Source organism: Pteropus alecto, unplaced genomic scaffold (genome assembly GCF_000325575.1).
Source record: "Pteropus alecto unplaced genomic scaffold, ASM32557v1 scaffold44, whole genome shotgun sequence".
Classification (NCBI taxonomy): Eukaryota; Metazoa; Chordata; class Mammalia; order Chiroptera; family Pteropodidae; genus Pteropus; species Pteropus alecto.
In genome coordinates this window covers 8,272,880-8,283,722 of record NW_006436812.1, presented here as the reverse complement: position 1 = coordinate 8,283,722, position 10,843 = coordinate 8,272,880, and the positions used below count along the sequence as shown (strand labels likewise).

Genomic DNA, 10,843 nt, shown 5'->3' with positions numbered 1-10,843 from the left:
CCCATCTCTGTTCTCTCCCTCTGCGGCGTCCACCAGCTCCTCACCTCTGCCAGCATCCTCTCTCCCCTCTGAGTTACAGCCTCGCCCAAGTGCTTCATCCCAAGTTTCCCCAGCCTCTCTTTCAGGTCCTTCTCTAGTCCCAGCGGCCCTTCCATCCGAAGCTGCCTTATCCTCCACAACCTCAGCAGCCAAAGGACTGGCCCATGTGTCTTCACTGTCTTGGAGGCTTAGAGCTGCCCCCTCCAGCCTCCAGCCTCTCCTGGATGTTTTATCTGTCTCCCAGAGCACCTTGGCCTCCACCTCCTCATCCTTGGTTTTTCTGGCATCTGACTCTCCAGGTGACTGGTCTGTCCCTGATGCTGCCCTGTGCCTTCCACCCAGCTCCTGGTTCTTTGCTGCAAACCCTGCTTCTTCTGCTTTCTTCCACTCTCTGAATGCCTCAGAGACCTCTGGGAGTGCAGACTCTTGGCCTCCAGTCACTTCCTCCTCCCCAGCTTCAGTACCTGCTTTTTCTTCCTGGGTATTCACTCTCTCTCTATCCCTTCTGCTCCCATTTTCCCAAGCTTCTGCCTCACAGGTGTCAGGCTTCACATACTCTATGTTACTGGGATATTCCTTCAGGCTCCTTTCTGTCTCCTCTTTGCTCAGAGCCGGAATGCTCCATAGCCCTTCCTTATGCCCCTGTCCTTCCTCAGGTTGCTCTGTTGGGATCTGGGGGCCTTGCATCAGCTCAGGTTCCTGGCCTTCACTGACCTTGTGCCAGAGGGCACCACACTCCACCCCCAATGCTTCTCCACCCATCTGAGCTTCCTCCTCACTCTTTTCCTCCCTGAACTCCTTCTCAGGTCTGGTCTCTGGAGTTGCCTCCAAGTCAGCATCACCTTCAGCCTCGTTTGCTGCTTTGTCCTGGGGCAGCCCAACCTCTACGACCCAGCAACTCTCTTTCTCCTCCTTGGCTTCCTGTGTCTGCAACAACTCCTCTAGACTGGCTTGAACAGCCTTGATCTCTGAGTCTTGCCTCCCCATGGCCTCTTTCTCATCCTGATCTGTCTGACCCTCAAAGCCCTCCCCTACCTCCTCATCTGACCCCTGGCGTTCTGCAGCCTCCCTCCCTGCTGTCTGGTTCTTAGCCACTTCTTCTACATCCTCAATTCCCAGGGCCTGAGTCTGTTTCAAGAACAGGTTTACCTCTGCCTCTCTATTTCCATTCACCTCCTTTTCCTGGTCTCCCTTCAAGGTCATCTCTAGGGCCCAGACTCTCCTGGTACCCTCTGGGATCCTATCTCCTGGGACTGCCCCATATTCTGTCTCCCGAACTCCTGGGAGGTCAGCCTCCTCCCTGCCTGAGGTTTTCCCAGCCTCTTCCCCACCTGAGGTTGTCCCTGCCTCCTCCCCATCTGAGGCTGTACTGGCCTCCTTCCAATCTGAGGTTGTCTCGGCCTCCTCCCCACCTGAGGGTGTCCAGGCCTCCTCCCTGCCTAAGGCTGTCCCAGCCTCCTCCCCATCTGAGGCTGTACTGGCCTCCTTCCAATCTGAGGTTGTCTCGGCCTCCTCCCCACCTGAGGGTGTCCAGGCCTCCTCCCTGCCTAAGGCTGTCCCAGCCTCCTCCCCATCTGAGGCTGTACTGGCCTCCTTCCAATCTGAGGTTTTCTCGGCCTCCTCCCCACCTGAGGGTGTCCAGGCCTCCTCCCTGCCTAAGGTTGCGCTGGCCTTCTCTCTGCCCAAGGCTGTGCCATCCTCAGATTCTGCCCCGAGCTCCTGTGTCCACTGTGCCCCTGTGCTTTGGTCATTCCTCACCATGACCACAATCTCTTCTCTCTCAGCCTCTTTCACCCCAGCCCTCTGGATCTCCTCTGCAACGACCTCCTCGACTGCCTCTTCTAACTCCCTGACATCACTCTCTATCTTCTGCCCATCAGCACTGGCCTTCCTCTCAGGCTCCTTCTGCCAGGTCCACTCTGACTCCACCCCTCCAACCACCCCTGGCTCTCTTGCCCTGACCTCTTCCTCCTCCTCCTCTTGTTCCCAAGTTCTCAGTGTCTCCTCTCTGTTCACTTCCTGCACATTGTGCTCCTGACTCTCCTGGGCTTGGCTGCTCCTGTCTTTACCAGCCTCAGACCCTGCCTCAGACTTCTTTCTGGCCTCCAAGGGGGCACTTGGCTCCTGGCACTGGGAGGCTTTGGCTGCCTCCCAGGCCCCAGTATCCTGCCTATCTGCTTGAGACCCATAGGAGCTGCTTTCTCTCCAACCCCAGGTTTGTTCTGTAGCTGAGCTTCCCTCCTGGCATCTTCTACCCTCTCCAGGCCCTCTAAGTCCTCCATCCCTCTTGCTTTCGCTGCCTCCAAGGCCTTCCAGGGCCTCCTGGGCTCCCTCCTCTGCAGTCTCCCCTGGCTTTCCTGCAGCCACCTCCCCTAGTTCCTCAGCTGCCCGCGCCTCCCTCCTCTCTGCAATGGGGACCTCATCTCCTATAAGGTAGGAGACAAAGGTGCTGAAGGAATCCTAGAAGAAAAAGAAGGGATGAAGCCATTAAGGGGAGACCCAGCTCTCTCCCTGGGGGCCCTGGGCCAGAGAAACTCCAAATAGGAAGAGGAGTTCTGAAATCAGGAGGAGAAGGAGAACAGGATCTATAGAAGGAATAGGAAAGGGCCTAGATTCAAGTTATGTGGATGTGTTTGTGGAGGTGGGAGGATTGAAATCCAGAAAAGATTGGGCTAGAAGGCTGCCTGATCCTAGGAAAGGAACCTCAAGTCTGAGGAGAAGTTCAAAGGGAGGAAAGAAGGTGAAGCCCGGGTGAGCAGGGTGAAAGTCTCTGGCATCTCTTTGTCCCTCTCACCAGTGCCCCCCTCAAGGCCTGATGCAGCTCAGGGAGATGTAGCCGGAGAAAATCCATCTTGTCTGTGCCTGTGTGTCCAGAAGGCTGGCAATGACCGTCTCCACCCACCAAGACAAGCTGGTCTTCCCCGGGACCCAAGACACTTCCTCTTCCCCTGTCTCCCCTGACACATCCCTACCCCAGGCCCTACCCACCTTCCGCAATGCCCACAGCAGCTTCCAGCCGAGGCTGGGAAATGGATGTGTACCACACAGGGGACTCAGGTGCACTTTAGGAGCTACATGGCAAGGGAGGAAGCCAGAAAGGAAAAAAATGGGAGCAAGAGACCTCAGAATTGGGACTGGGGGAGGGGGCATGTGGCAACTGCAGCTCAAATGACTCAGGTCTTATATTAACACCTCAGCCATTTCCGCCTCCCCCCAAGCCACAGCCACTTTGTGAGAGGAAGCTGGGGTTTGTGGTTCCTGTTTTGCCTGAGGACAAAGAGTGGGAGTGAGGAGGGGGCTGGTAAGAGCTCTAGCTTTTCATTTCAAGGCCATTAATGCTTCCCCAAGGGAAAGAAGGGGCTGGTTTGGTGGCTTAAATGCCCATTCCCTCATCTGCAGTCATTCTTGCGAAACAAAACTTGGCTGAGCTTCTCATTGTGGTTATTTGTGTCTACCTCCCACCCTCCTGTGAGTTCCTTGAGGGCAGAGGCCATGTATGACATGTTGCTGAATTTCCAGGGCCCTGTATGGGTAGTAGGACCCCATTTTTCAGTGGTTGAGTGACCTGGGAAGAAGACCAAGGAAATACATTTCGAACGGCAGTCTGAGGGCCTGGCGGTGAGAAAGAGCTAGTAGAGCTGGGCACCAGCTATTGGAAGCCCACAGCAGAGATTTAGCAGGGGAAGGATGTGATGAAGGAAACGCAAAATGCTGCTTTACCACCTAGAGGAAGGTAAGAGCATCCACTCCTTATTCCGGACTATGTGAAATGAAGTTGATTTACACCTCTTCCCCCAGTCCCCTGAGCCCCACTTCCCAAATTTCCAATTAGAGGAACTTGATGAGATCACAGAATCAGAATCATGGGACTTGGAATCGTCTGGACTAAGCTAAACACCTTTGATGCTGGCAGAAATCCTGCAGCAGCCTGCTCAGCCAGTACCAATCTCTGGTGCTCGATTTCTTATTGCTAAAAGGGTCTCTAAGGTCACCTTTACGCCTAACTTTATACGATCATTGATAACTTTCCTTTTTTTTTTTTTCTTTTTTTCTCATCTGTAAAACCGAGGTTTGGACTATTACGGTGATATTCATTGGTTCTAGAATAAATTGAGAAACGGATCTCTTAAAGCCTTGAATACTGCCCATAGATAATTCATGAAATCCGCTTAAGTGGGCGTTATCTTTATTTTCAGTTTCTAAAGCAATCTAGGGGCAACAAATAGGAATAACAATGACCTGCAGCTGGCGGTCTTTGTTCCCGGCCAGAAACAGTCTTGTCTGCGACGAACAGCCAAGTGGCCATATTTGTTTTTGGTAAGCGAAGACTGCGAAAGGAACTGAAGCCGCTCGCAGCCATGATTAGTGCTGGCTCTACACGATCACCGCCTTGGGCGCCGCTAACCTAACATCAGGGCTCTTCTTGCTGATCCCACCCACTCCAGTTTTGACCCAGCGGTTCCAGGGTTCTCTCGGCCTCCCTCGGTCCTACACCCCGAAGCTGGAAAGGCCTAAAGCGAAGACCGAGAGAAGACCCGGAAGTGGGCAGAACTGCCGAGCACGTGATGGGGGACGCGCCGGTGCCGTCACGTGACCCACCAACCTGTTGTTCCTTGGTGCGGAATGCTCAGCTACTCTTAAAGGTACAGGCTGTTGGGCCCCTGCTTTAAAGGGGGCGAGGGCAGAGTCCGTTGGGTGAGGCGTGGTGGGCGTGCGAGGGCGCGAGATGGAATCCAAGGTTAGCGTGGTGGATCGCGGGGCGCGAGTGCAGCGGAGAAGCCGCAGCTGGGACCCGCAGTGGGCCGACATGTCTTTCTCACATGTCGCAGACCCTCATCCGCCCCATCGCAGCCAACTCTGAACTCTTGTTGACTTTGGACTCCTCGGGGGACCTGAACTTGATACCATGGGAGGCTGTGCTGGCTCACGGCGGCGCCTTTCGGATTCTGAGGGTGAGCATCCCTCATCAGAGTGACTGCCGTTCCCCGCGACCCACCTAAAGAGCTCCGGAGCTGAGCCATCATGCACTTGAGAATGGGGTTGGGGAGTCATGAATTATTTTTCTCGCCCTCCCAGGGGAAGAGACCGCCCCAGAGTCTCGGCTCCCTCTGCCGGACAGTCAGGGCGCCCATTGGAAGAACGCGATGGGCTTCTGGTGAGTGGCCTGAAGAGTTCAACATAAGTAAAAATGGGGTGGGAAGAGAGAAGCCACAGGAGAAAAGAGGGAAGGAAGAATTGAGCTGTGAAAAAGGAGCTGAATCCACAAATATTTACTGAACCAGTTGGTTTACATGAGGCAACTTGTAAATTAACCAAACTTCACTTATTTACTTATCACCTTCAAGTTTTGAACTTAATATTTTGACCAGATCCTCATACCCTCTGTAGGATTATTTATTTAATGTTTTTTCTCGAACCAATTAAGCCTTTAAGTTTGTATATACACGTAATTTTTAAAAGAAAACTTTAAATCACTACACTAGACAGAAAGCCAATATTTTCCTGATGCACGTTTAAATAAATGCATCACTACTTTTTAAAAGATCATCTGTTTACGTCCTAAAATCACTCAACTACTGAGCCTTAGGAAATATTTCTAGCACTAACCTCGATATTTACATCAAGGACTCAGGTGGCAGATTGGGTTGGAAGCGACTTCCCAGGTAACTCTAGAAGAATCACATAGCCTCTCTGAGCTTGTTTCTCAGCGGTGAAATGGGAAGAGCAGTAGCGTAACTTCATAGGCTTGTGAAAAGGACACATGAAATCTCTGACACTGGGCCCAGTTCCATTCCCATCACTGAGTGAAGCTCTGGGAGATAGTAAACAAACAAGATCCTTCATGGATCTTAAAGGACTTTGGTATTATCTTGTTTTGATCCCTACAGCACTCTGCAAGGTAGTCAGGAGAGAAATTTGTATCTCTGCTTTACACATGGGTCGACTGAGACTATTCAAGTAGACTTGGCAGACTTGGGACCTGAACATAGTCCTTTGGGTTTCAAGCTTTAGGAGCTTTCTACCGTACCACAGCGCATCAGAGACAGTGGATCAGTGGATGAGAAATGCCACAGGAACTGAATCATGGTGGGAGTTCAGAGGAAAGAGTCATCAAGGATGACTTTCTTCTCTTCCTGGGTGAAGTCTTGGAGATTAAATGCGAACTCAAGTCTGTGATACCAAAGCCTGAATTTCTGACTTTAACACAAAATGGAGATGAAGTCTGATGATAGAGAAAAAAGAGACAGCTGATTGAAGGGCACAGGAAAGGAGGAGGTTTGTTGCTAGGACTTTGGATAGATCGTAGGCCCCAAAGGAGGTTAAGATCTGTTCTTATATGTCAATTATATCTCAGTAAAACTGGGAGGGAAAATCTGTCCTGCTCACTCCAGGCTCCTGGGCCTTTGCAACAACTTCTCTTACGTGGTGATGCTCAGTGCTGCTCATGACATTCTTAGCCACCAGAGGGCATCTGGGAACCAGAGCCATGTAAGTGACCCTCTCTCCTACCAACCACTACTGTATTTAGTCCCTGTGGGGAGATAAAAGACTCACCCTGGGTAAGAGGCCCCCTTGAAAAACTCATGGAATGGGGTTCCCAGTCTCCCATATCGCAGAACAGAAAGGGTCTTTAAGAATCAGTTGGTGCCAGGTGTACAAACTCAGATGTTGACTGGGTAGGACCATGGTATAAAGCAGTTTCTTAACCTCTAAGCACTGTTGACATTTAGGGCTGAATAGTTCTTTGTTGAGGACTGTCCTGTCATTGCTGGATGTTTAGCAGCATCCCTGGCCTCTATCCATTAGATGCCAATAGCAACCCCTGCCCTCTAGTCGTGATCATCAAAAATGTCTCCAGATATTGCCAAATGTTCCCTGACGGGTATAGTCACCTCCAGTTGAGAATCTCTTGTCTATGAGGGGTTGGAGGGTGCATGCCCAAGGGCAGCAGCTGCTATCTTGCAGGATCGACAGAGAATTTGGTCCAAGATCAGATTTTCTGGAAACCCAAATTTTTAAATGAAATAAAGTCCATTTACAAGGCCATCTTTGGAACCTCTGTCTCCCCATTGTGCACATAAAGAAACTGAAGTCCTAGAGGCCAGTGCTGACCCAAGGCCATCCTTCTAGTTAGAGCAGAGCTGGCATTGGAGCAGAGCAGGCCCTGTTTGTCTACCCTCCTACCTCCCTGGGTGAAAGAAAGACTTCCTTCTCTCCCATCAGGTGGACCCAGAACCAATGCCTATCCCCCACAATAACTCATCTCGATTTGACTGCAACTCTGTCTCCACGGCTGTAAGTGTCCATTTGGTCCTCCCCTGACCCCCCACCCCAGCCCCCCAGAACCCAGCTGGGACTGTCCTCATTATAATAATAAAGACTGCCATATACTGAACCCTTTCTGTGTGTAGCATATATTGGCTCATTTAACTCACAGAACAGTACTGTGAGCTGGGTACTATAATCAGCCCCCATTTTCCAGGTGAGGACACTGAATGTCCTCAGAGAATATGAATGCCTCGACATATAGCCAAGGAGCCACAGAGCTGGGACTTGAACCCAGATCTGACTTCAGAGCCTGTGTTTGTGGCAGGTCTAATTGGCTGGTTTCTGGCTTTCCTTGGCCACTCGATTCGGAGGTTTGTCCCTGGGAAGGTCTGGAGTGTCACTCTGTTCTCCTGTCCCAGGCGGTGCTCCTGGCAGACATCCTCCCCACACTTGTCATCAAATTGCTGGCTCCTCTTGGCCTTCATCTACTGCCCTACAGGTCTGGGTCAGGGTGGCAGCGGGGAGGGCAGGAGGGCAAAGGATGTGGGGGGAGGGCTGGGAGCTGAGAGCAGAAGCTGACCTTCCCCTTCCCTCTCCACTCTTCCCACAGTCCCCGGGTTCTCGTCAGCGGGGTTTGCGCAGCTGGAAGCTTCATCCTCGTTGCCTTTTCTCATTCAGTGGGGACCAGCCTGTGTGGTGAGCATGAGGTTTTGTGTCAGGTGGGAGGCCCAGAGGACCCGCGACAGCATTTGTGGGGTTAGCCTCCCCAGCTTCCCAGAGGAAAGGGGTTATTTTTGTAACCCTCAGAAACTGATAGGATCGCACAAGAAAATGGGAGATGAGGTCAGTTTGGAGGGGTAGGTGCTGGGGGAGATGGGAAGAAATGGATGAATTAGGTGGAGATTGAGATGGGCAGAGGAACCAATGCTCTGTGACGGGGGTGGAGAAGGAGTCCAGCGTGAGTTCTTGCTCCTGGTTTGATAACTAAGTGGATGGAGGTACCACTCCCTGGGAGAGAACATTCAGAGGAGCGGTTGGTTCTTCAGATCTGGACTGCCACCTGTCCAAGGGTCTGTATTTAGCTCCTCTGAGCTGATACAGAGGAGGCCATGGCCAGACACCTTAGGGGATTGAGGCTACTGGGGAGAGGCTAGCTATGCCCACTGTCATGCTTGTTCTCCCCCAGGTGTGGTCTTGGCTAGCATCTCATCAGGTCTGGGGGAGGTCACCTTCCTCTCACTCACCTCCTTCTACCCCAGGTAAGCAGGCAGAACAGGGAGCACAGAGAGGAGGTCCTGCTGCTGGCTTCAGCCCTCCTTAGTGCTCCTGTGTTCTCCTCAGGGCTGTGATCTCCTGGTGGTCCTCAGGTACTGGGGGAGCGGGGCTGCTGGGGGCATTGTCCTACCTGGGCCTCACCCAGGCTGGCCTCTCCCCCCAGCACACCTTGCTGTCCATGCTGGGTATCCCCGCTCTGCTACTGGCCAGGTAAGTTGTCCTGCGCTGGGAGGAAAAGGGATTCAAGGAGAGAGAACTAGATCATGACCCCAATCTTCAGATCCCTACAGCCTTGTTATGAGGGATGTAGGTTCTGGACTCTGAAAGGCTTGGGTTTGAGTCTGGGGCCACCGCCTGTTAGCTGTGTGGTGTGGGACACGTTGCTTTACTTCTCTGACCCTCAATTTTCCCACATGTGGTGGTTCTCCTTGCTTTCCTCTGAGGTGATAATGTGTGAAGCATCTAGAACGGTGTGGTTCCCAAGACGATTTGAGGGGGACAAGGGCGGACTTTATTAATTTTATGTCTATTTTCATGTGTATTAGGAAAGAATTTTAATTAGTCAGTCAAACCTGTGATTTCACAGATTGTTTAGAACAAGGCTATGTAGAAAAAGGGAATCGGTTTAAAGGAAAATATCAAGGGAAAAATATTATGCACAAGAGGAATGCGCATATGACAAATAGCACGAAGGCAGAACATAAGTGACTGGAATTTGGGTGGTTCTGGCCTAGCACAAAATGAACATATAATAAATGTCAGCTAGAGCAATCATTAGAATCATAGTGTCAGGAAAACAGCTGATTCGCTTAGTGTGAGCCAGGAGTCAAAACGAGGGCCTTTGCGTAGAAGCAACAAGGAGACAAATTTCAGCCCTAGAGAAGGAGGCATTTTTCCACAGCTGGAGCTCTCTGGCGTAGGATGGGGTGCCTTAGAGGGGAAATGAGGGGGGCTGCCCTGGGAGGGAGTGGCCTTGCCCACCTGACAGAGGCTCTTCGACCTTGTCTTTGTTCCGCCTATTCCTAGCTATTTCTTTTTGCTCACATTTCCCGAGCCTCAGGACCCTGGAGGGGAAGAAGAGGCAGAGAGGGCAGCCCGGCAGCCTCTGATAAGCAACGAGGCCCCAGAGTCAAAGCCAGGTAGGAGACACAGGAGGTCCTAAGAGTGCACACACGTGTTCGTTCTCTCTCTGTCTCTCTCTGTCTCTCTCTGTCTCTCTCTGTCTCTCTCTCTCTCTCTCTCTCTCTCTTTCTATCTCTCTACTGTAATGAAAGATGTGTTGCTTGAAGAAGAAAGAATTGAACGTAAATTTCTAGGAAATTTCTCTGGTATGTTAAAGTTCATTATTAGAAGTTCATTTAAACCTTTTACTTTCACAGGAAATGCTCAGACCCAGTATTTTTTAAGGAAGAGATATAAAAGAAATCTAGTACACTTCCTTTTTTTCCACGAAGAATCTCTCTCTCTCTCTCTCTCTCTCTCTCTCTCTCTCTCTCTCTCTTTCTCTCATGGTGAAATACACATAACATGAAGTATGCCAATGTAACCGTTTTTAATTGTACACTCCAGTGCATTCACCCTGTTGTGTCAGCTGGCCGACTCCCACCAGCACCCTTTGCAAGGTCAGTCTGCCAGCCTCAGCTGCCCTTCTCTTCTTGCTTCTCCACAGACACCAGCTCAAACCTCTCCCTTCAGGAAAGATGGACTGTGTTCAAGGTATGGCTGGTGGCTGCGGCCTGTCCTGTCTGTGGCCAGTGCCCCTTTCCCACCCTTCCACTTCTGACTCTTCCAGGGCCTGCTGTGCCACATCATCCCCTTGGTCTTGGTTTACTTTGCTGAGTATTTCATCAATCAGGGACTTGTGAGTGGGGGCTCCTCAGGGGGTGTGGAAATAGAGGCCAGGGTGGGAACTCACACATCCCTGTCCATCCACCCTGTCTGGTCCTTGGTATAGTTTGAGCTCCTCTTCTTCCGGAATTCGTCCCTGAGTCACGCTCAGCAGTACCGCTGGTAAGGACAGTGATGGTGGGTGGCAGGACGGGCAGTCTGTTGAGAGGGCCCCTTGATGATAGGGCCTGGGGTTGGCAGGGGCTGCCGTAGGAGTAGGCACCAGAGAGGATTCTTCCTACTCCCTGCTTCTGTCCAAGGTACCAGATGCTGTACCAGGCCGGTGTCTTTGCCTCCCGTTCTTCTCTTCGCTGCTGTCACATCCGCTTCACGTGGGCCCTGGCCCTGCTACAGGTACTAAGCCCCTGGTGCT

At 51.7% G+C, this 10,843-nt stretch overlaps 2 protein-coding genes across 9 annotated transcripts in view; one reads left to right on the top strand and one right to left on the bottom strand.

The window, feature by feature from the left end:
- The window catches only part of APOBR (apolipoprotein B receptor), a 4,126-nt gene extending 1,207 nt beyond the window's left edge, over positions 1-2,919 (bottom strand). Inside the window, exons 1-2 of the mRNA XM_006914075.2 lie at positions 2,834-2,919; positions 2-2,499 (exon numbers count right to left, since the gene is read on the bottom strand). Of these exons, the coding sequence (XP_006914137.1) occupies positions 2-2,499; positions 2,834-2,890 (2,555 nt within the window). The 5' untranslated portion in view covers positions 2,891-2,919. The remainder of the gene's footprint in view (position 1; positions 2,500-2,833) is intronic.
- Positions 2,920-3,242: 323 nt separating this feature from the next.
- The window catches only part of CLN3 (CLN3, battenin), a 10,327-nt gene continuing 2,726 nt past the window's right edge, over positions 3,243-10,843 (top strand). Inside the window, exons 1-16 of one of the 8 annotated variants that reach the window (XM_025048392.1) lie at positions 3,243-3,340; positions 3,559-3,772; positions 4,236-4,682; positions 4,869-4,991; positions 5,116-5,194; positions 6,432-6,528; positions 7,264-7,335; positions 7,728-7,807; positions 7,919-8,004; positions 8,495-8,567; positions 8,650-8,793; positions 9,610-9,722; positions 10,253-10,299; positions 10,376-10,444; positions 10,538-10,593; positions 10,731-10,824. In XM_025048392.1, the coding sequence (XP_024904160.1) occupies positions 4,946-4,991; positions 5,116-5,194; positions 6,432-6,528; positions 7,264-7,335; positions 7,728-7,807; positions 7,919-8,004; positions 8,495-8,567; positions 8,650-8,793; positions 9,610-9,722; positions 10,253-10,299; positions 10,376-10,444; positions 10,538-10,593; positions 10,731-10,824 (1,056 nt within the window). In that variant the 5' untranslated portion in view covers positions 3,243-3,340; positions 3,559-3,772; positions 4,236-4,682; positions 4,869-4,945. Of the gene's footprint in view, positions 3,773-4,073; positions 4,683-4,702; positions 4,778-4,868; positions 4,992-5,115; positions 5,195-6,045; positions 6,529-7,263; positions 7,336-7,727; positions 7,808-7,918; positions 8,005-8,494; positions 8,568-8,649; positions 8,794-9,609; positions 9,723-10,252; positions 10,300-10,375; positions 10,445-10,537; positions 10,594-10,730; positions 10,825-10,843 lie in introns of those variants that run through there. The other 7 variants (XM_025048393.1, XM_025048394.1, XM_025048391.1 and 4 more) reach the window with 7 other exon arrangements.